Below are 19,997 nucleotides of genomic sequence, written 5' to 3' on the forward strand. Positions count from 1 at the left end.
GATATACACCCCTTCCAGTAGTCAATCATATTTCATACTTTTCCAAACACTCATTTTGCAATTGTCACTTAAACCTATTGAAGCCTGAAATGGGCATAGGCTTTAAATTTATTAAAAGGCTTGGGTCACAGATGTCAAAAGCATTTTGCAAATTCCCCCTTTATTTTTTAAGGAGCACGTCAAAAATAATAAGTACATGTACAGCCATTGTTGATGGAAACCAATAAATATACTGTTGTCACTAGTTACAAAGAGGAACTAAGCAACCCAGCCAAGATGGCTTATATGGTAGTAAAAGAGCGCCCTCTGTTGTCAGAATTGGATGAACAAAAACGATGGCTTTATAATAGACCTGCAATCGATTTCACCAAATGTCTTCCTAACTTAGGATTAATCTTAGGACTTAGGATGAGTTAAGTTCTGTATCCAAAGGCGTATGACACATTGAACCCATCCTAAGTTAGGACGGGTTACTCGTCCTAACTCAAGATAGGATTAATCCTAGCGCTTCGTGAAATCGGCTGCTGGTGCGGTACCCACTAACCCAGCGTTGTATCATTATCAATGAAATCAAAATGAGGCTAAGGCTAACTTCTTCAAATGCAAATAATTCTTTACCTTTATGGAACAAGATGATGGCAATGCAATAAACACAAACAGTAAACTGAAAGAACGACCCAAAATAGACTTAAAATCATGCAATGATGAAAACATTTTAATTTCAACAATTTGTCAGTGAAACTGTGTCTATTTCAACAACAATAAAATGACAGAACTTTTTTTTAAGCCCGGTTCATACTTCCTGCAGACACAAATGCAAATTGAATTTTGACGCCAAAGGCTGTTTTCAAAGTGAGTGTTTCTCAGGAGTTGTACACAGCTCAGCTGTTGCGAACTATTTGTGGCGAATTATTTGTTGCAAACTTGTGACGTAAAAATTCATATTGCATTCGCATTTGCAGGAAGTATGAACTGGGCTTTAATCTTTTTCAAAGTGGATAAGTAAATGAATCATGCAAACTGATGGAACATTTGTTTAGTAAGATGAGTAAAACGAATGATGAATGGTGTATAACAATATTTTATCCTCAGATAACATCCGGGTGAACAGGTGTGTGAACAAAGAATACCGTTTTTTTGTCAGAGGTTTTGTGCATGGGTATACCTGGGCCCAATTTCATGGAGCTGCTTAAGCTGAAAATATTGCTTAAAAAATCCCTGCTTAGCAGAAGTGAGCAGGATACCAGTCACAATTTAAAACATGTTACATGGTATTTTGGCTGGTAACCTCATCCTGGTTAGCATAGTTTTGTTTTGCTTAGCTACAATTGTGCTTAAGCAGCTCTATGAAACTGGGAACAGGAAGTGCTTATTCTGAACGCCGCAAAAATCCATACTCTCAGTAGATACTACAATAGGATCCTTTTCTTTTTTAATATTTGAACAAAGGAAATTTAATTTCACCTATAATCTTTTGATCCAATCAGCATCAACAATTGCAGATGATGTCATTTCGCTTATCTACATGTCCGTCATCTTGTCAAGACGCCTAAAATGACAAGAAAAAGCTAATCTGAAATTATCGGTTCCTAATGATGATAGTAGCTACATTTCCGTGATTAAAGTGGTTGCTAGCATGGAGCTTTAGCATCCCACTGTCAGCTTAATAACTTAGTGTCATGATTAAGCAATCAAAACGGTGATGAAATTTACATCAAAATGAACGTCCGTGAAGGCTGATGAGAGGTTTAAGTACTCTGCACACCAGAGACCTTTTCCCAGGGATCATTTTGAGCATTTACATATTCACCAGCTCTCGAGTGTAAGGCCAGACTTTTGTCTTACTTTGCTCCTTTTGGATAGCGCAGCACGACAGAAAACTGATCTCAACTTTTGTGAAGCTGGCCAAAGGTTATTTTGGATATGAAAGGATAAAAGAAAAAGGAACTAAAAGGTATTGGCATTGTATGCTGCCATATTAACATCGGTTGTGTGATTTTTGCACTCACATAATAGGGAGGTTTAGCAGAACATTTCGCTTCAACATGAATGTAAACGTCAGAAAATTGTGTCAATAAAATCTCTCGTTTATAGCGTACGTTACCATTTTTCACGTCAGGTACGTTCGTGCGCGCATATGTCATACGTGAGCATGCAATAAGCCCAAAATGGCAACGTCACCCAGAAACAACACAACTTTTTTACCTTCATGTATTTGCTCGCATAACATGCAGCTAAACCTCGCTAATAACTTCCACTGAGCTCGAACATTGGTGTGAATGTTGGAAACTAGAAAGCAGCCCTGGACAGAGTTGTTAACTTTTTCCACATTTATAGCTTTTAATATTTTCATGGTAAGTACAAATTGTTTCTAAGCTTGGCTATCTTTTTAGCTCGAGCAGCTCTATAAAATGAGGCCAATGTTAGAAATATGACTTAAGTTTGTAAACACTGTTAAATGCATGAATTGGTGCAATGAAGCTGAAAACAAATGTATGGAACTAATGGTGTGTGGGGCCCCTCTACGAGGAATTGACAAAATTAATGTCAAAATATTGCATCAGTGCATCAAGGTCATTTCTTAATACAACCTTAGAGGAGTTCCGCAACAAAAACAATGATTGATAAAACAATGGTATGTGAACAAGAACTTTAGAATGTAAGTGAACTATAAATATTGGTTCCTCAAATATGTGCAACACAACATCATGAATCATCTTTAGTACGAATTTATAAATGTAGAAGTCACTTACATAGATTATTTTAATTACGTTTTATTCCAAAGCGAGGAGCTTCTTAAGACAGGTGACCAACACTTCACTGCCTTTAATACTCTTTCTTGGTCGCCCTAATAGAGGACATTGCAGGCATGGTTTGAACAAGTTGTCACAACTGTTGTTGAGCTTATATGAACGTTATCAAATAATATACCAGTAACATCTACACTTATTTGGATGAAAAACAAATTCACTTCATAATTTATGATATACCAACAATTCAGATGAACTTATTTAATGACACAAGCAAGTAGGCCATGAGAACCAAAACAGGTGCATCTGATTTTTGGACAAAAAGCCTTATTTTGGTTTTTAAAAGTAAATAAATAAAAATATAACAAAAACCTGTTCCCATGTCCCTATAAACAAGCACATCAAACCTAAGTTATATGATATGTAACTATTACAGGTACATCTATTTTATTTCTTTGCAGTAACCACTGCCAATGACAAGATTCCAACTTGGGTACGCTCGCTAGTCTAGTGATTACAACATCTGCTCTAGAAAGCAAGAGTTAATTATGGGTGTGAATCCCAACCTAATAAATAACCCAGGAGATTTGTTTTCCCTGCAGGACTTGAAAACACACAGTAGTGAAAGGGAAAAACCAAAATCTATGTACTCTTTATCCCCGATGCAATTATAACACCAAGGTCAAGATTCTAATTTCTTTCCATCAAGTTCAAAACATTACAGTTTTCTTCCAAGTGGATTATACAGAAGCATAACAACTGTCATACATGAACTCATCTAAGTAATTTTATGTCCCACAAGGGAAACTGCAGCAGTATACAGTATACATAAGATTCCCCGTAAATTTCCATTTTTAAGGATACATACATAACTGAGAACAATGGGTTTACCAAGATAGTCTGCTGCCACCAAGTGTCGGAAATAATCTCTCATCTGAAGTTTACCTGCTGGTATTTTCGTATTGAAACCGCTCTCCAAAAATAGATCAAATTTGACCAGCTCAATTCTGTGCGCTAAATGTTTACCAATGGCAAGGTTTGGATAACACCGAGGTCTTCCTGTTTGGTTTATGCAGACCCAATCTGTAACATGTGATTGGACGTAAAGATCAAACTCATTTATCAAGTTCGGGCGGTGTGTTCTTTGACGCTCAAGAACACACAGGATTGCTGTTCATGTGTCTTCCACCCAAACGATGATGATGTAGCGCCAATTTGTACAGTTTTGTTCTCGACTGATTCCAACCTCGTCCCCATGGTTAACTTTGTTTCCAACCATATTTACAATGAGAGAGCGGTCCACATCGTACTGCTAAACACAAATTGGGGACGAGGTTGGACTGACCGTGCTGAGAGGTGATGTGTGATCTTGTTCCACATATATTGTCCTTAAGTCGTGTTCTCATTGTTCCGGCGTGCGAACAGCGCACTGGGCCAAGAAAACACCGCCCGGACTCAGGCTCTATCATGTCTATGACCAAATTCACCTGACATTGTAGAAAAGCAGTATATCCAATGTTCCACACTGTATTATAACCAAGACCACAGCAGCCTTTGACCTTTTACCTTGTTTAAGATTTCCATGGATGGAAGATGGTGATTCTTTACTGAGAGTGAGAGGAACTTGCATCTCCTCCTGCTCGTCTCAACAGCTCCATGGGGTCCTCTAGGGTATCTTGGATGGATTTCTTGGCTGATGAAGAACAAGTGCAAAGAGATAAGACTTTAATAGATAAGGCTTGTATGTTTGAAAGACAATAAGGTCAACTAATAATGGTTACACGACACATTTTGTAATAGCCCCCCAAAAGAATGTTTTGCTGAGATCGTAAAAACATATCCTTTTTTTTTTCTTAAAAAGTAGAATACAATGATCCACACAAATTTGCCTCGAAATTGCGTGGTTTTCCTTTTACTGTGCGAATAAACATGGTCGACCATTTATGGGATTCAAAAATTTGACTCCAATTTTACGAGGTAAAAGGAAAACCGTGCAGTTTTGAGGCATTGTTTGTGTGGATCATCGCATTATACTTTTACAACATCTTTCTACCCATATGCATTTTATAACAAACGGTTACAAACACTTTTCAAAGACCAACTCGACCGATCCAAGGCAGCGTGTTCCTTTAACATTTAGCTTCATTGAAGCGAGCTAATTAAAACACCTGTAGCAACTCACCGAGTAACTCTACCTGTTTCCTCAAGTACTCGTCACTGCTCTCAGCAAAACTCATCATTTGATGACTACTTGTATGTATACGGTCTACCCCCAGTTGGAGTTTGCTGGATGCTTGGCGCGCCCAGGTTGTGATCTTACCAAGGTCCGGTAGTTGGGAGAGCATTTTCTTCTGGTCCTTTGTGAGACCATCAGGGGCCTTCAGGAGAGGTTTCTCTGGCTCTGGGTTGGCCAACAGTCTGCGGTCAAACGGTAATTGTTAAAGGCACTGGACGCTATTGGTAATTACTCAAAATAATTGATAGTATAGAAACTTACTTGGTAACGAGCATTGGAGAGCATTGGATAGAATGAAACATTGTGAGTTACGGCTCCCTCTGTATTAACATAGTTTCAGACTTTTTATTGATTTGTTGTTAAATCCTTTCCGTTTAAAGGATTCTACATTTTTTATTTTCAATGATCACATGTCAGGGCTCGAATTTCACGCTGGACCGCAGGCCCGAGGCCAGTGATTTTAGCTTCGGTCCAGTAAACTTTATGCCGAACAAGTCCGGCGGTCTTGTGTTTTTTTTATGCATACTAATATAGTTACTATTACAAATAATTATATGAAATATATTATCTTTCATTAAAAAATGTATTTCAATCTCATTTAAAATAAAAGTTTTTATTTTGCTTGTCGTCAAATCAGTGTTCTGAGCACGCGCCTGCGGAACGTCAATCCGTCCTTTTTTCACGTCCATCAGGCTGCATACAAGTTTTCCATTCAGTTTACTCATGCCCACACCTTGTACATCTAGTCTCAAACCATTTATGTTTATGCACCCGGGGAGTGAGCGAGCGGGGACGAGGGAGTGATGTGTTGGTACCCGGCGCGGCGGCACACCTTAGTACAGCGATGTTTGTTTACCACTGACCATGTGTAAAGTCTGATACCTTACAAAGGAGTGTTGAATTTGCATTATAATACAAGAAGGTCTGGTTGCAATACCACACATCCCTGTGTTGCATGGATTAAAAGTAAGGTCTTGTTGCCAAACGTCTTGCTAAGTATGGCAGTGTTTTGTTGGTGATTTGCCTGTCAGATCGAAATTTTTTTTTTGAGGCGGCGAGAATGATGTGAAGTAGGTATATGGAACTTTATTGATTGGGTTTCACAGCAAAAAAAAGCCTCCTAAGGGATGAAAAAGGCCTGCTGTTCTATCGTGTTAACTTTTTTTTTTCCTAATAAAATTGTGGTCTTGTAAAAAATCTTCCGGTCCAGTAAAAAATCTGAGCAACAAGCCCTGCGGTCTTGTGGATTTTTTCCCCAAATTCGAGCCCTGCATGTTCATTAGTCCATACATTGTTAGATATCAATGTTACATTGACATAATTTATTTGCTTCAGGCATCAATTAAGAAGCAGTTACAGTTATCAAAATAACTTCAATCTAGAAACAAACAACTCCATTTGCAAGTAATGTGAGCTCAAAACTTGGACAGGCAGAACGACATCACTGGTAAAGTGTCTTCCCCAGGGGAAATAAACTCTTTGAAAATAAATGTCCAATTATGAACCAAATGTGTCCGCTGACATTTAGGAAATTAATAGTTCTGATATTAATTACACAATCCTGATTTGAGGTTTTAAAATGGTTTTGTCTCGGACATGCACCAGTGCTTGCATCAATAGAGGATTTATGTTGCCCTATTTGAAGTGTATACATCCTATGCATGAGCTCAGCAACTCCTAAATGTTGGTTCTATCACTACTCAATTGGAAGTCTACAAAGAGCGTCAAGTAAACACTCCTCCAAAAGCCTAATATTTTTCATCTCGAAGCAGTGCCGTCAGTAAAGTACTAAAAACACACCCAGGACATCAACTCGAACAAGGATTATGGCACTCTCAGATCGAGATTTTGCGTTACACACTCTCATCCTTGTGATCAGCATAATTGGTCTTCTAATAAACGGTATCTTTATCTGTATTGTGGCACGCATCAAGTCCCTGCAGACTCCCTTCAATGTCATCTTATGTAACCTTGCTGCGGCCTGTCTCTACGTCCTGACTCTAACTCTAGTTCTCAATGCATTAATCTGGAATGGCCGCGATAAGACGGATGTCTACAATGAAATTGAAACATTGGTTTTTGTTTATTATATAGCATCTGACTTGTTTGTATCATTCCTTGCAATTGAGCAAATTCTAGCCACGTTTGTAGCAAAAAAGTACTCCTCGTTTTTCAAAAAGAAGCTCCGATTAGCGGCAATCTGTGCAGGAAGCTGGATCTTGGCTGTATTGTCTTGGGGACTGCTGAGGCTATATGAACATTACAAAAAAACTGACGATGAATTCTTTCCTGCTTCGCTATTTGAATCATCTTTGTTTCTTACTGTTCATGTCATCTTGTACTTGTGCATTTTTACAAGACTTTTGCGGCATCCCCTGGGATCGTCAACCCTTCAGCGAAGAGTTTTGATAAAGTTGATTAAAACATCCGTTGCTATGTTTGTAAGTGAGGCCGCCAGAATCGTTTGTCTTACTTTATATTTATTACTCCAAGACCACAGGCTACAACTGCGCTTAATCTTAGGAGTTGTATACGTAACCACTGCAACCATTGATCCAATTATATACGGCTATCTGCGAATCAACTTGAAGACTACAGCAGACAACTTATGCAGCGGCTGTTTCTGCACGGAGCCCCAAGTAATAGCAAGCGGCACAGCTAGCATTCAATTAAATGGCCGGTCAGAACACAACACTCCGTCCAAGGTATCACAGACAACCACCAAGCGAGAAAATGACCAAGAGAAACAGACAAGTGTTGAAAGTTGAACAAGTAGAGTAGCAAAACCATTGTGAAACCAGTATGCCAGCACTTCAAAATCCAACTGCATGTTTGGTTTGATTCTGATGGATTGAGGATGTCACAAGTAAATTGATCATGCTTTACATGGGACCAGCCACACAACCATAATCGGGTCTTTTAACTGAAGTTATTTCAGACTTTGGGCTACAAGACTCAAGTAACTAACCTCTCTGCAGCTTCAGCCTCCTCTGTGTTCTCTCGTAGTAGCTCCTCCCACTTCTCGCTCTCCTGTGTTAATCTCTCCGTTTGTTGACGGATCTCTGCGATTGTCTTTTCCAATGCCTCGTTTTCAGGGTTGGGTAGATAGCTGTTAGGAGTGGGAATGGTTTTGATAGCTTAGGGTTTTCAAAAATAATTTAAGTTTTTAATCTAACTAAGCACTAAACGGCAAATGATGGATATAAACATTACATTTGTCAAGGAATGGAGGCCCGATAAAGCCGTACTTGAAGTGTCCGTTTCTGTTCAGTGATGACGTTTTTGTTGCAATTATGTGTAGGACACATGCACGTGATCAATATGCATATGAAGTCACCTGTTTGGTGAGCATAGACCTTATGCATTGAAGACATCATAGAGGTTAATTGATAACAAAGCAATCAAAACTCACAAATTTATACGCGCGGCACACAGGTTTGGCCTATGAACGACCGCTTTTTGATATCTAGGTGAGGGCGCCCCACTGATATGACATCATATGCATAAGGTCTATTGTAGAATGATCTATAAGTACCAACCTGTTCTTCCTACTGCATGCTTTGTCTAATATTCCTTCCTGCTCCAGTGCATCTAAAGTGTTCTTGAAAGCTTCAGAAGCTACAAAACAATGATTTTTTCCGAAACAAATTTAAGTCAAAATGTAAGACATCATATTAAAGGGAAGGTACACTATTGGTAACTGTCAAAGACCAGTGTTCTCACTTGGTGTATCTCAACATATGCACAAAATAACAAACCTGCGAACATTTGAGCTCAATTGGTCGTTGAAGTCGGGAGAAAATTATGAAAGAAAAAAACACCCTTGTTGGACGAATTTGTGTGCTTTCAGATAGGAATAAAAGACTTCTAGCTAGAAGTCTTTTATTATTTTAGTGAGAAATTACCTCCATTTCAAAATCTATGCTACTTCAGAGGGAGTCGTTTCTCACAATGTTTTATACTATCAACAGCTCTCCAATGCTCGTTACCAAGCCAGTTTTTAAGTTAATATTTGTTTTGAGTAATTACCAAACGTGTACCTTCCCTTTAAAGAGGCATATTGCTCTGTCGTGAAATTACACAAAAACTTCAAGTGATGTTTAGGTGAATCATTGTATTCCACTTCTTAAATATCTCTCCAAACATGTTAATTTCAAAACAAAAACAGCACAAAGCACCCAAACCGAAGGCAACGTGCCTCATTAAGATTCTGCTGCATGTTGTAGCCCTGTTTCGAGTAAATTGCCCTGTTAGAGTATGTTTGAAGACCCTGGACCTAGTGTTAAGATCTTTGTTGCCCCAGTTTCTCTCAGCACCTTACCTTCCGTTTCGAACTCTTCCCATCCTTCCATGGCTGGGCACTCCATTCTAACTTTCTGTACGGTAAACTACAAATCAATATAAAATATTACATGCTGTTATTTATTTAAAGGAACATTACAGAGATTTGGTTTTGCCAACAAAACAGTTGCTGGCAGTGTAAGCACTTTATGTAATCCACCATATACATTAACAGACAAACCTGTAGAAGTTTGAGATCGATCGGCCATCTGAGTCACGAGAGAATAGTGAAGAACCGATTACAAATTTGCATGACACTGATGCAAACAAAAAATGAATAAAACACTCACTGAGCGATAAACTCCAAACGCCAAATTTGATTATTTATTTCTCATCAAATATGACACTTCATGCAGAAATATTTCACGGGATGTTTTCTACTGTCATCATCATTAGACCGTGTAAGTTTGATGTAAATCTGTGTTCTTCACGATTTTGATTTTGACCAATTCTGTAACGTTCCTTTAAAAAAAAAATGTATACATACAACAAATGTAAATTTGTATGGGACGTAAAGCCATTGGTCCTGTGTGTTTTGTAATGCTAGTAAAAGAACCCAGTGCACTTATTGAAAAAAGAGATATGGTTTGATTGGCAGCATATTGCGCCTAGGTACATTGTAAACCATTGCATGGGGCTATAAAGGAATAGGTCTCATAATTCAAATGTAGTCCCTCATACCATGCAGGAAATACTGTACGTTACAGCGCCAGGAGTGCATTGAGCGCTATATAAGAAGCCACAATTATTATGAAAGCCTTTTTTTTTTCCAATAGTTTTCCAAGCAACATCTAGATTCAACAAAGCATCAAAGTACACAAAATGGAAGATGACATACCAAATAATTTGAATTCAAACTGTTAAAAGTGAAAACCGCATTGGTTTAGTTACCCCTTTTCAAAATGAGGGAAATAATCATCTTTATGGTGTACATTTTTACCTCAAAGCACGCTTCCTGCAGCTGATATAACCTCTTGGCCTCCGGAATGTCGGTTGGGATTCTCTTGTGCAATTCTATAACAGTCAAAATTACCAACAAATCTTAGTCACATACAATAATCAAAAAGTGAAATTTTGAAGTGCCTGTTAAGTCGGTGTTGTGGCCGAGCTGTGCAGTCTTGTGTTGTCAGGGAGTGGGTTCAGGTCCTGGTGTCACCCAAGTTCTTGAGCAAGACACTTTCAATCATAATTGCTTTAGTCCATCTAATAGCCCATGTGCTGTGTAATGCATGCAAAAGAATTCTGCCGTCGATTTCACAAAACTCTTCCTAACTTAAGACTAATCTTAGGACTTAGGACGAGTCCCAACCCTGCACTGTAGCATGCAGACCTTGAGGTTAATCCTAAGTTAAGACGAGTTACTTGTCCTAACTCGAGATCAGACGAGTCCTAACTCTTTGTGAAATCGGCGGCTGTACACTTATTGAAGCCAGTTCGCGCCAGTTATTCCATGGTTAGCTGCAGATTGTGCTGCATTACCTTCTACAAGGTTGAATACAGCCCTGGGAGGTCCAGAGCTTTTTTTAGCCAGGGGGCTTTTTACCCCACTGTTACTTGGCAGTTTAAAACTGTGTCCATATTTCACAGCGTTCCGGCTGCGTGTTCCCAAGAATACCCCAGAATTTTACCGCTTACTCCTTCTCCAGAGCAGGGGTGGCTATTCTCCGGGCTTTGCCCATTTGCCAGGGCAGACCAGGGGTAAAGTGATCATAGTGTAAAGAAGATCACAGAATAAAAAAACATTAACGAATAACTTTCCGTATGGCGCCACCACTTTTTCACTCAATTTTACAAAAAGGGATATCTCATTGAGGTAAATTAGATACTATATTATATGATATCGAATGAAAAAATGGTGACGCCACACAGGAACTTTTCCATATAAACTTCTGTTGCATCCAGTCATTGAATCTTTACCTGCGCATGATATGTCAGTTGGAGGTAAGGACTTTCTGGAGCGCCCTCTTACAAAACTTGATCTTCTCTTTTTGCGTTCACTTCTCTTCTTACTGCTACTTGACATCTGGTGGACAAAGTAAAAACATAGCATTTCAATAGTACAGACAGCAGGCTATATTTGTAGGTGTCTGAAGTATCAGGGCCCAATTTCATGGCTCTGCTTACTATATGCAAAGAATTGCCGCTTACGGAAGTAGGGAATTCTGTGCTAACGTCAAGCGTATTTAACGGGTAAGCAGGAAATTTTGGCTTGTGCGCATGCATACTACACGTTACTAGGCATTCTACGCTTAAACAGCTGTGCAGAAATTTGGCGCTTGCACGTAAGCGGAGAACGATCAGCGTAAGCAGAGCCATTAAATCGGGCCCAGGTCTGTACATTAATATCTTACCTTTGTTTCTGGAGTTGATAATTTCAGGATTTTTTTCTGTAAAATAATTATCACCAAAAAGTTACATTAATAAGGGAAGGGTGTAAAATGTTGCAATGTTTCATTTAGTATAGCAGTGGATCAGAATTTGTTACTTTGTCTTTTAAAAAAAAACACTAAAAAGAGCAAATGAAGGGAATTAAACCCATTATACACTTTTGAAACAACAAAAAATAAACGTTCACAGATTTACAAATAACTTACAGGGTTCACAGAAAGTAATGGTAAAAGACCTCTCTTGAAATATTATTCCATGAAATGCTTTACTTTTTGAAAAAACATTAAAACAACTATCAATTCTCGATATCGAGAATTACAAATTTATTTGAAACACATGTCATGACACGGCGAAACATGCAAAAACAAGGGTGGGTTTTCCCGTTATTTTCTCCCGACTCCGACGGCCGATTGAGCCTAAATTTTTACAGGGTTTTTATTTAATATAAGTTGTGATACACGAAGTCAGGCCTTTGGACAATACTGTTTACCAAAAGTGTCAAATGGCTTTAAAAATAAAAGAGATTCTTTGGCATGATTGCCAGTGTCAGTGAACTAAATAAATGTTCATAAAATGTTATTTTATATGGTTAAACCACTACGTTGTCATTGATACATGGAGGATGGAGGTAGGGTAGCACTGACTTGTATATTTGTTAAAATATTAAAAATAAAATCCTTCTTCAATTTGCGACCTTGGGCTTGGCCGTATTAAGAATTTGTAGAAAAGATGATGTCGTGGTAGTCTGTAGACAATATATGATGAAACAGTATGGCACCACCACTTTTTCACTGTTTTTGTACAAAAAGGGATATCTCATTGAGGTAAATTAGATACTATAATATCGAATGAAAAAGTGGTGGCGCCATACGGAAACTTTTCCTGATACAGTACTCATCATAAAAAACTATGGAAAGGTTCGAAACAAACTTCAACAAATCAAGTCATGGCCATAGATTCTAAATTCTATGACTTTTTTAATTACACAATAATACACACATATCGCAACAGGTAAAGGTAAACAAATCAAGCCATGGTAATGGATTCTAAATTGTTTGAGTTGAGTATCCATACACTCGCAACTGGTAAAGTAAAGGTAAATACATGATACAGTACTCATCATAAAAACTATGGAAAGGTTCGAAACAAATCAAGTCATATAAAAATTATAAGCAGCAACGAATCATTTTTACTTGCACCTTGTACAAACGCACCCCTGCACCGTTCATGGACAAGTAGTCTCTCGGCTTTACGTCCTGTCTTAGTTTATGGACCCTACCGAGTATACAAGTAGAAGTAGAAGTCATACTCATGGTGATGGATTCTAAATTCTAGGACTTTTTGATAGTACACATATCGCAACTGGTAAAAACTATTATTAAGGTTAAAACTAATCTAATGGCACTGACGACAGTGACACCATACTGAGTACCGACAAAAAACTGTCCATCACTACAGTAGCTCAGCTAGCTGGGTCATGTAACTTTAATACTAGACCCAGTAACTGGAGCGCTGTACTCCTTTTTTCGAAATGTTTACATTCAATTCAATTCAATAAACGTTTATTCCATACTCTTGTTGAAAAAAAAAAACATTCTCTGTCAACATTTCGAAAAAAGGAGTACAGCGCCCCAGTTACTGGTACTTTGTTCCTTGTTTTATCACACATAATGTTCTTGCACGGACTTTCTCGACTGATAATACAAACAGAGTAATCTCACCGTATTGCACAAAATATGAACCGCTCTTCACTGTTGTAAAGTTTCAACAAATTTCTGACGTCTGCCAAATAAAAAAGGAAGCAACCTACAAATTCTCTGCACTGCAAAATTGAACAAGTTTGTTTCTCGCGCTGTGTGGACCATTTCATTCATTTCAAGGGTAGACTTAAGTTACCATAAAAAGAAAACCATGTTTAAAAAATCTCATTCATACTCTCGCGTTTAATAAACGTATGTAAATGTACCATCTGAAGAAGTTAAAAATATAACTCAATATATTAAGTGACAATATTAAAACTTGTTTTCATTCTTGTCAACTTTATCGAACAAACACGTTCCCAAATTTAAAATGGTTCCAGCCATTTGTGTGACATCATCCAGGGGTCACTTGTGATACGTGTACAAACTGACCTCGATGACCTCTGACCTCTACATACACTAATTCCCACTTGCATTTCACCGGTGGTGGATTCTCTTCATCATCCTTTTTTGATTGTTTATCGGGTGAGTGAACATTTTTGTCGTTATATTTTATAAGGAAAAATGCCCGAGAAATTCCACTTTGGAATAGTATCATATGAGATATTGGTTCCTTTTTATTTATAAAAAGTGGTGGACTGACGACTGCCGGCAGGATACGGAAAGTTTTGTTCATGACCCTAAAACTTCCCACCCATTGCCGACATTTATTTATTTAAGGAGAAAGGATTGTTCTTAAATTACAAAAAAATAAAAATCTAAATAATAAAGTACATAAATCAGATCATAACTGTAATAATCGTAACGGAACCCTTGTCCTTGATAAGTTGATAAGTTGATAAAAGTTGAATGAAATTGCCACTCTTTACTCAATCCATTCTACCTCCATGCATTGACCAACTGTTGCATTTGGATTGGTGGGAGAGCACTGGCAGCTAGAGTAGAATGGCAGCTGTATTTTATTGCCCTATAAAAAATGAAAACGATAAAATACAGCCGGGGCAGAGTGCGGAGGTTATTTAGTACACATACTCAATCTCTCAAACAAGGTGAAAACATAATATTTGCATTGTGTGTCCAGTTGAGTAAATCTAAAGCACTAAAGGGAAAGAAAGCACGTACCGATTGTTGCGTCACCAAAATTTTGCTTCGAATTCGCTAGAAGTATGAACCAGGCTTAATAATAAAGTGCCCTGATTATTAGTCAAATATTATTTTCATTGGTAAGCAGTTTGCAAAAACTATTTTGGTATAACTGTAAGAAGTCAAATTGGTGTTCTTTTTAACATTTTGATTTTTGAATATAAAACCCTCTTGTTTTATATTCCAGCAGGCACAGAGCTATGATGACACAAGTCATGGTGTGTCTTCCTCGATGGATTGCCGTTTTTATTCAGTTTCTGTTGGTCTTCATATTGAGATGTTCTGCTAATGACTTGACGATAGACCCCAAGGGATATGTTGTCTACTGTCCTTGCATGGGTGAGTTCAATTCATAGAAACCAACAAAACTTTGGCAGTAACACCTAAGAGAAAGATTTGTTTACCCCAGAAAAGATAGCAAGCGTTGTTGCTCACTGGTTGTTTGATTTGCATGCAAACAAAGTTATTAGCCTTGAATTATTAGACCCTGTTCTTGAAAAAAAAGTGATGAATTTGAGCCATCATTCAAGAGTACTTCAGAATTCAGAAGAAGGCTGTGTGTGCCTGCACTAACCTAAAGAATGTTGCTTCCTAGTTGTAGAGGGCAAGAGCAAGGTACCCAACCTAATTGAATGTTGTGGGTTTGTCATGTAGAAGCAAATAGATTTAAGGAATAGTAAACATGATTAATGGTATGGTATTAAGATTGTTAATATTGGAGTTGTTTTATTTCAGGGCGCTTTGGTAACCAGGCAGACCAGTTTCTAGGAGCGTTGGCTTTTGTTAAGAGTCTGGATCGCACCATGGTGTTACCTCCTTGGGTCGAATACGGCAAGCCAGGTGGAAGACCTCCATCAGTAAGTATAGATCAATTCGACGAAAACACAATTGGTAGCGCCCTCTATTGTCAAAATTTAACAACTGCGGTGCTGCACGCCAAAAGTCTATGTCGTCACCGATGATAGGTCAAGGCACCCGACATTATTACCAGGTGACCGACAATAGCGTCAGCTGACACATTGGTATAGTCATTTCAAATTGGCGGCTATGGCCACTGCTAAGGTCAGCTTAGGGTCAATTCACACAAGGACTACCAACTATGGTTGACAATTTGACTCCAAAAAAAGGCAGACCATGTTAGTTCGCAAAGTAAAGGGAAAACCATGCAATTTTGAGGCATATTTGTGTGGATCATCATATTCTATTTTTAAAACATCATTCTAACTGTGCGTTTCATAACAAACATTTTTATTGACCAACTCCCCGATCCAAGGCAATGTGTCCCTTTAAGTTATCATTGTTACTATGTATTTTGGATAGGTCCAGATTCCGTTTGATACCTATTTCCAAGTGGAACCCTTGGCCGAATACCACAGGGTAATTACAATGGAAGTCTTCATGAAGAATCTCGCTCCCAAAGTCTGGCCCATTGGAAAGAGAAAAGGTAAGCTGAGATACAGCAATGTTGATGAAAACGTTACTTCTGTTGATTCACTTTCGGAACTTCAATCAAGATCCACGCAACATGCATGGTTCTTTATTGCAGTCATGACACTTCATGGAGGCATCTAGGGGATTGCCCCTCGTCATTGCCTTGGTGCCCTTGAAATGCTCCAGTAGAAATTTGAAGGAAACCAATTAATTATGTGCACAGACTTTTTTGTGCTTATTAAAATTTAAGAGCTTGAAACATGGTAGCAGTAATATCTCTCTTAACTACCCACTTGATTTTCTTATTGGTAACCGTTTTGATTTACGTGAATTTTTGCCACAAGGATTTTGTTACACCTACCGCCAGGACAGCTCCTGCATGATGAAAGAAGGCAACCCCTTCGGACCTTTCTGGGATAACTTCAAGGTGGACTTTGATTCCTATGTAGAGTATGGGGCTGGCCTCAACTATGAAGCTTCAAGCCAGAATGCTAGAAAATGGAATGAGAGGTAAGTTAGTAAGGGCATAAAAGAGTATGCGACAGGTTCTTATACGACCAGTTAAAACTAGCAGTGTCCGGGCTGTTCAATAAAAACCACAACACTCTTTTTTTACTGTCAGTTTGTGTAAGGAATCGATCAATCAATCATTCAAAATTAAAGTGTCTAAATCAAAGATAAGACATTGTTTTGACTTTTAAGACATTGTGTTTTTCACATTTCTTTAGGTTTAAACCCCCCCCCCAACCCTGTATGGTGTAAGTCTTAACACATTTGCCCCTGTACTGTCTGCTGAACATATCCACTCTTGTTTCGCACAGATTTCCTGCCTCGTCACATCCCGTCCTTGCCTTCGGTGGTGCTCCAGGAAGTTTCCCAGTACAAGAGCAAAATGTTCCTCTACATAAATTCCTTGTCTGGTCCAAGTTCATAGAGAAACAAGCCAATGACTTCATTGCTAAGAACATCCCTGAAGGACCGTTCCTTGGGCTGCATATGAGAAACGGTGTAGATTGGGTAGGTACCTGTTTAGCTTGAAAAGCCCTTTTCACGCTACTCTATTCCCCAGGGAATAAAGGCCAGCCATTTCACACGATGACAAATTGGCATACCATCGTCAATAGCCACCCCTGCTCTGGGGTAGGGGTAAGTGGTAAAATCATGGAACCTAGGACCCTTAGGTCTTTAGATTTGTCCTTGCTTGTTGTCTCTCACTCACAATACCTGGGGATTGATCATTCTCTAATGCCAGTCCTCGTCTTTGAAGTAAACTTCCTCAAAACATTTGCAACATACTTGTACCCTCTGTGAGTAGTTATCAGGAAATTCTTAAAACTTGGTTGTCCATCTATAGCCCATGAAGTGTTTTTCTGATTTTTTTTTATAAAGGTACATGTTGTAGCTATGTGTATATTAAAACTTATTTCTTTCAATTAATATTTCTGGTTATTGCACAATGAGCATCTGTTGTGATGGATACTGACACATTATAAATATTCATATAAATATTCATATTGTATCTCGCAGGTAAATGTCTGCGACAATCACATCGGGAAGGAGACGAACCGACACCTGTTTGGCTCACCACAGTGTCTAGGCTACCACTTTGAGCATGGACAGGTGACTCAAGAGATGTGTTTCCCACCTCGGGACCTCGTTAAGAAACAGGTGCGCAGGAGGGTTAAGAAGATGAAAGCTAAGGTGGTGTTTGTGGCTGCTGATGCCGACCCGATGATAGCAGAGCTTACAAAGATGCTGGAACCATACAAGGCTAGTATTTCCCTTGATTGTTTTCTATTGGTGCATTTGATTGGCTTCCCCATGTCGACCCGGTGTGCTCATTCAGGTGAAACCCTGACAAGAGCTAATCGAAAGGTCACACTCGCCCTCTCGTGATGACATCATGCACCTCGGGCCAGCCCCAAGTGACCTGTTCCACAAGCAGGGCACTGGGGGCTGACCCGGTTGAGCCCCTGGAATGACGTCAAAGCTATTTGAACGTACCTGGGGCAGAGTGGGGTCAACCCGGGGAAGCTAATCGAACGCACCCCATGTTTTATGTTCGGTATATATTCTCAACGCTCTTATTAGAGCCAAACATTAAGAGAGAAGACAGTTAAGAAATTTCAAATTTTAGTGGGAGAAAAACCCTGGAGAATTATTCCAGGGCAAAACCCTTGCAGTCAAGTAGGGACTGAAGACCTAATCCAGATAGTGCCCCCGATGGGATTCGATCCGGGGTCGCAGAGGTTGGAGGTGAGGCAAACATCACTACACCAACCCGACCTTGGGGATTCCAGTGTTAGTACTGTATACTCGGTACTTTCCTGAGGTCTGTCAAAAAAAAATCACAGCCATATTTATACGTGGATGGGATTTGAACCCATGACCTTTGCAATTCTAGAGCAATGTCTTATCAACTTGACCACCAAGATTGCCCGGTAGCTAGAGGCAGTTCGAATCCTTAGATAATAAACATTGTCTTTATTTTATTTCCAAACAGGTGAAGGTTGTACAGTTTGATGATCATGAGCCGCATGTAGAGTTAGCAATCCTAGCAAAGTCAGATCACTACATAGGTAACTGTATATCCACATTCTCAGCATTTGCAGCCAGGGAGAGGCTGATGGCTCACAAGACAAACTCCTTCTGGGCTGTTGATAATCTACTCTCCGAGTCTAAACCCAAGAAGAAGAGAAAGATTGTCGGCCATGTCGCTGATGAACTTTAATGCTATAGATTTTGGTTTAACCCATTTACAACGATGTGTGTTCGCACTGTATACTCAGTACTTTCCCGAGCTCTGCGAAAAAAATCACAGGCAAATTTCTCGAGTAGGATTCGAACCCATGACCTTTGCAATTCTAGAGCAGTGTCTTATCATATTGTAAGTGACCCCTGGACACTCACTGCTCTAGAACTGCAAAGGTTTGGGTTTCGAATTCAACCCAAACAATATGCCTGTGATTTTGTTCACAGAGCTCGGATAATAATGAGCATACAGTGCTAATACACATCGGTGTATAATGTCACATCGGTGTATAATGTGAGAAACCATTATTAACATTCATTATTCCCGATGCAAATTTCCATCTATTAAAGCTTTAATGTTAATTTGTTGTAGATAGGGGCGTTAACGACGCCCAATATTTCTCAACTAGATCTTCCTTAAAGGAATTAATTGATCTAGTGAAGAAAGTATTGCTGTGAGTGGTGTTCTTAGTGTGTTCTTGGTTGTTGGTTTCTTTTTTTAGCTTTGAAGGTATGTTTTTTCTTTTTTAAAGTTTATTTTGAAAATATTATTTTTAACTTTTTAAAAGTTTATTTTGAAAAGATTTCTTTTTTTTTAGGTAGCAACTTCATAATCAAGTTATTTTTAAGTAAAACACCTTGTTGTTTTATTTTGTATTTCATCAAATGCAGAAACATCTTTTCCTCAAAGTTAATCATTGATTGCATTAACAATCTAAACATAAAACTTTATGTGCAAAAAGTATATAAGATCTCATTTTAAAGTGTTGGAAAACGCATTGATGAAATATAGGTTAAAAATTACAGTTTTTAATTTTTATTTTTGTATTCAACATTTTTAGGGAATTAATTCACCATGAAAATGCAGGTATTTAAATGTTATGGAAGTGGTGTTTATTGAGGGTTTAACAAAACAGCATTAAAACCAAGCAGCTTTGTATTTCGCAAAAAAAAATTATCACTTAATTTTTAAATCTTCAGCAATAATAAATATTGAATATTCATTTGAAAGAATCTCTTTTTGAGGTACCCCAAAATTGAGTGGAGGGGCAATCCGTCAAATGTTGCATTCTTTAAGATTCTTTTTAATGTTGATGATAATACTTTTGGTCTTATGTCTCACACATGTTGTAAATATTGTTATAACTTGTGCCTTACAAATTATCTTCTTTACTTTATACTTGTACATAATTATTGGAATTAAACATTTTTAAATAAATTGCATAGATTCTTTATTTTGTTATTATTTTGTCTATA

At 38.4% G+C, this 19,997-nt stretch overlaps 2 protein-coding genes across 5 annotated transcripts; one reads left to right on the plus strand and one right to left on the minus strand.

Moving 5' to 3' along the window:
- Window positions 1-1,284: 1,284 nt before the first annotated feature.
- On the minus strand, window positions 1,285-13,567 carry LOC117303147 (kinetochore-associated protein DSN1 homolog). 3 transcript variants are annotated; one of them, XM_033787263.1, is made up of 10 exons: window positions 13,437-13,567; window positions 11,679-11,714; window positions 11,245-11,350; window positions 10,268-10,341; window positions 9,308-9,374; window positions 8,526-8,604; window positions 7,955-8,095; window positions 4,933-5,168; window positions 4,317-4,443; window positions 1,285-1,549 (listed from the first exon to the last, which is right to left on the minus strand). In XM_033787263.1, exons 3-9 carry the CDS (start codon window positions 11,348-11,350, stop codon window positions 4,355-4,357), a joined length of 792 nt encoding a protein of 263 aa, XP_033643154.1. In that variant the 5' UTR covers window positions 11,679-11,714; window positions 13,437-13,567; the 3' UTR covers window positions 1,285-1,549; window positions 4,317-4,354. The 3 variants fall into 3 exon arrangements, with proteins under 3 accessions (XP_033643154.1, XP_033643155.1, XP_033643153.1); XM_033787264.1 differs by lacking the exon at window positions 1,285-1,549 and adding an exon at window positions 3,532-3,833; XM_033787262.1 differs by lacking the exon at window positions 1,285-1,549 and having other exon boundaries at window positions 3,532-4,443.
- Window positions 13,568-13,877: 310 nt separating this feature from the next.
- LOC117303149 (GDP-fucose protein O-fucosyltransferase 1-like) lies at window positions 13,878-19,953 on the plus strand. Of its 2 annotated transcripts, none has more exons than XM_033787266.1 (8): window positions 13,878-13,940; window positions 14,746-14,897; window positions 15,294-15,415; window positions 15,879-16,002; window positions 16,334-16,499; window positions 16,811-17,006; window positions 17,517-17,759; window positions 18,493-19,953. In XM_033787266.1, exons 2-8 carry the CDS (start codon window positions 14,759-14,761, stop codon window positions 18,718-18,720), a joined length of 1,218 nt encoding a protein of 405 aa, XP_033643157.1. In that variant the 5' UTR covers window positions 13,878-13,940; window positions 14,746-14,758; the 3' UTR covers window positions 18,721-19,953. The 2 variants fall into 2 exon arrangements, with proteins under 2 accessions (XP_033643157.1, XP_033643156.1); XM_033787265.1 differs by having other exon boundaries at window positions 13,879-13,940; window positions 14,749-14,897.
- Window positions 19,954-19,997: the final 44 nt, after the last annotated feature.

Source organism: Asterias rubens, chromosome 19 (genome assembly GCF_902459465.1).
Source record: "Asterias rubens chromosome 19, eAstRub1.3, whole genome shotgun sequence".
In the NCBI taxonomy this organism is placed as follows: Eukaryota; Metazoa; Echinodermata; class Asteroidea; order Forcipulatida; family Asteriidae; genus Asterias; species Asterias rubens.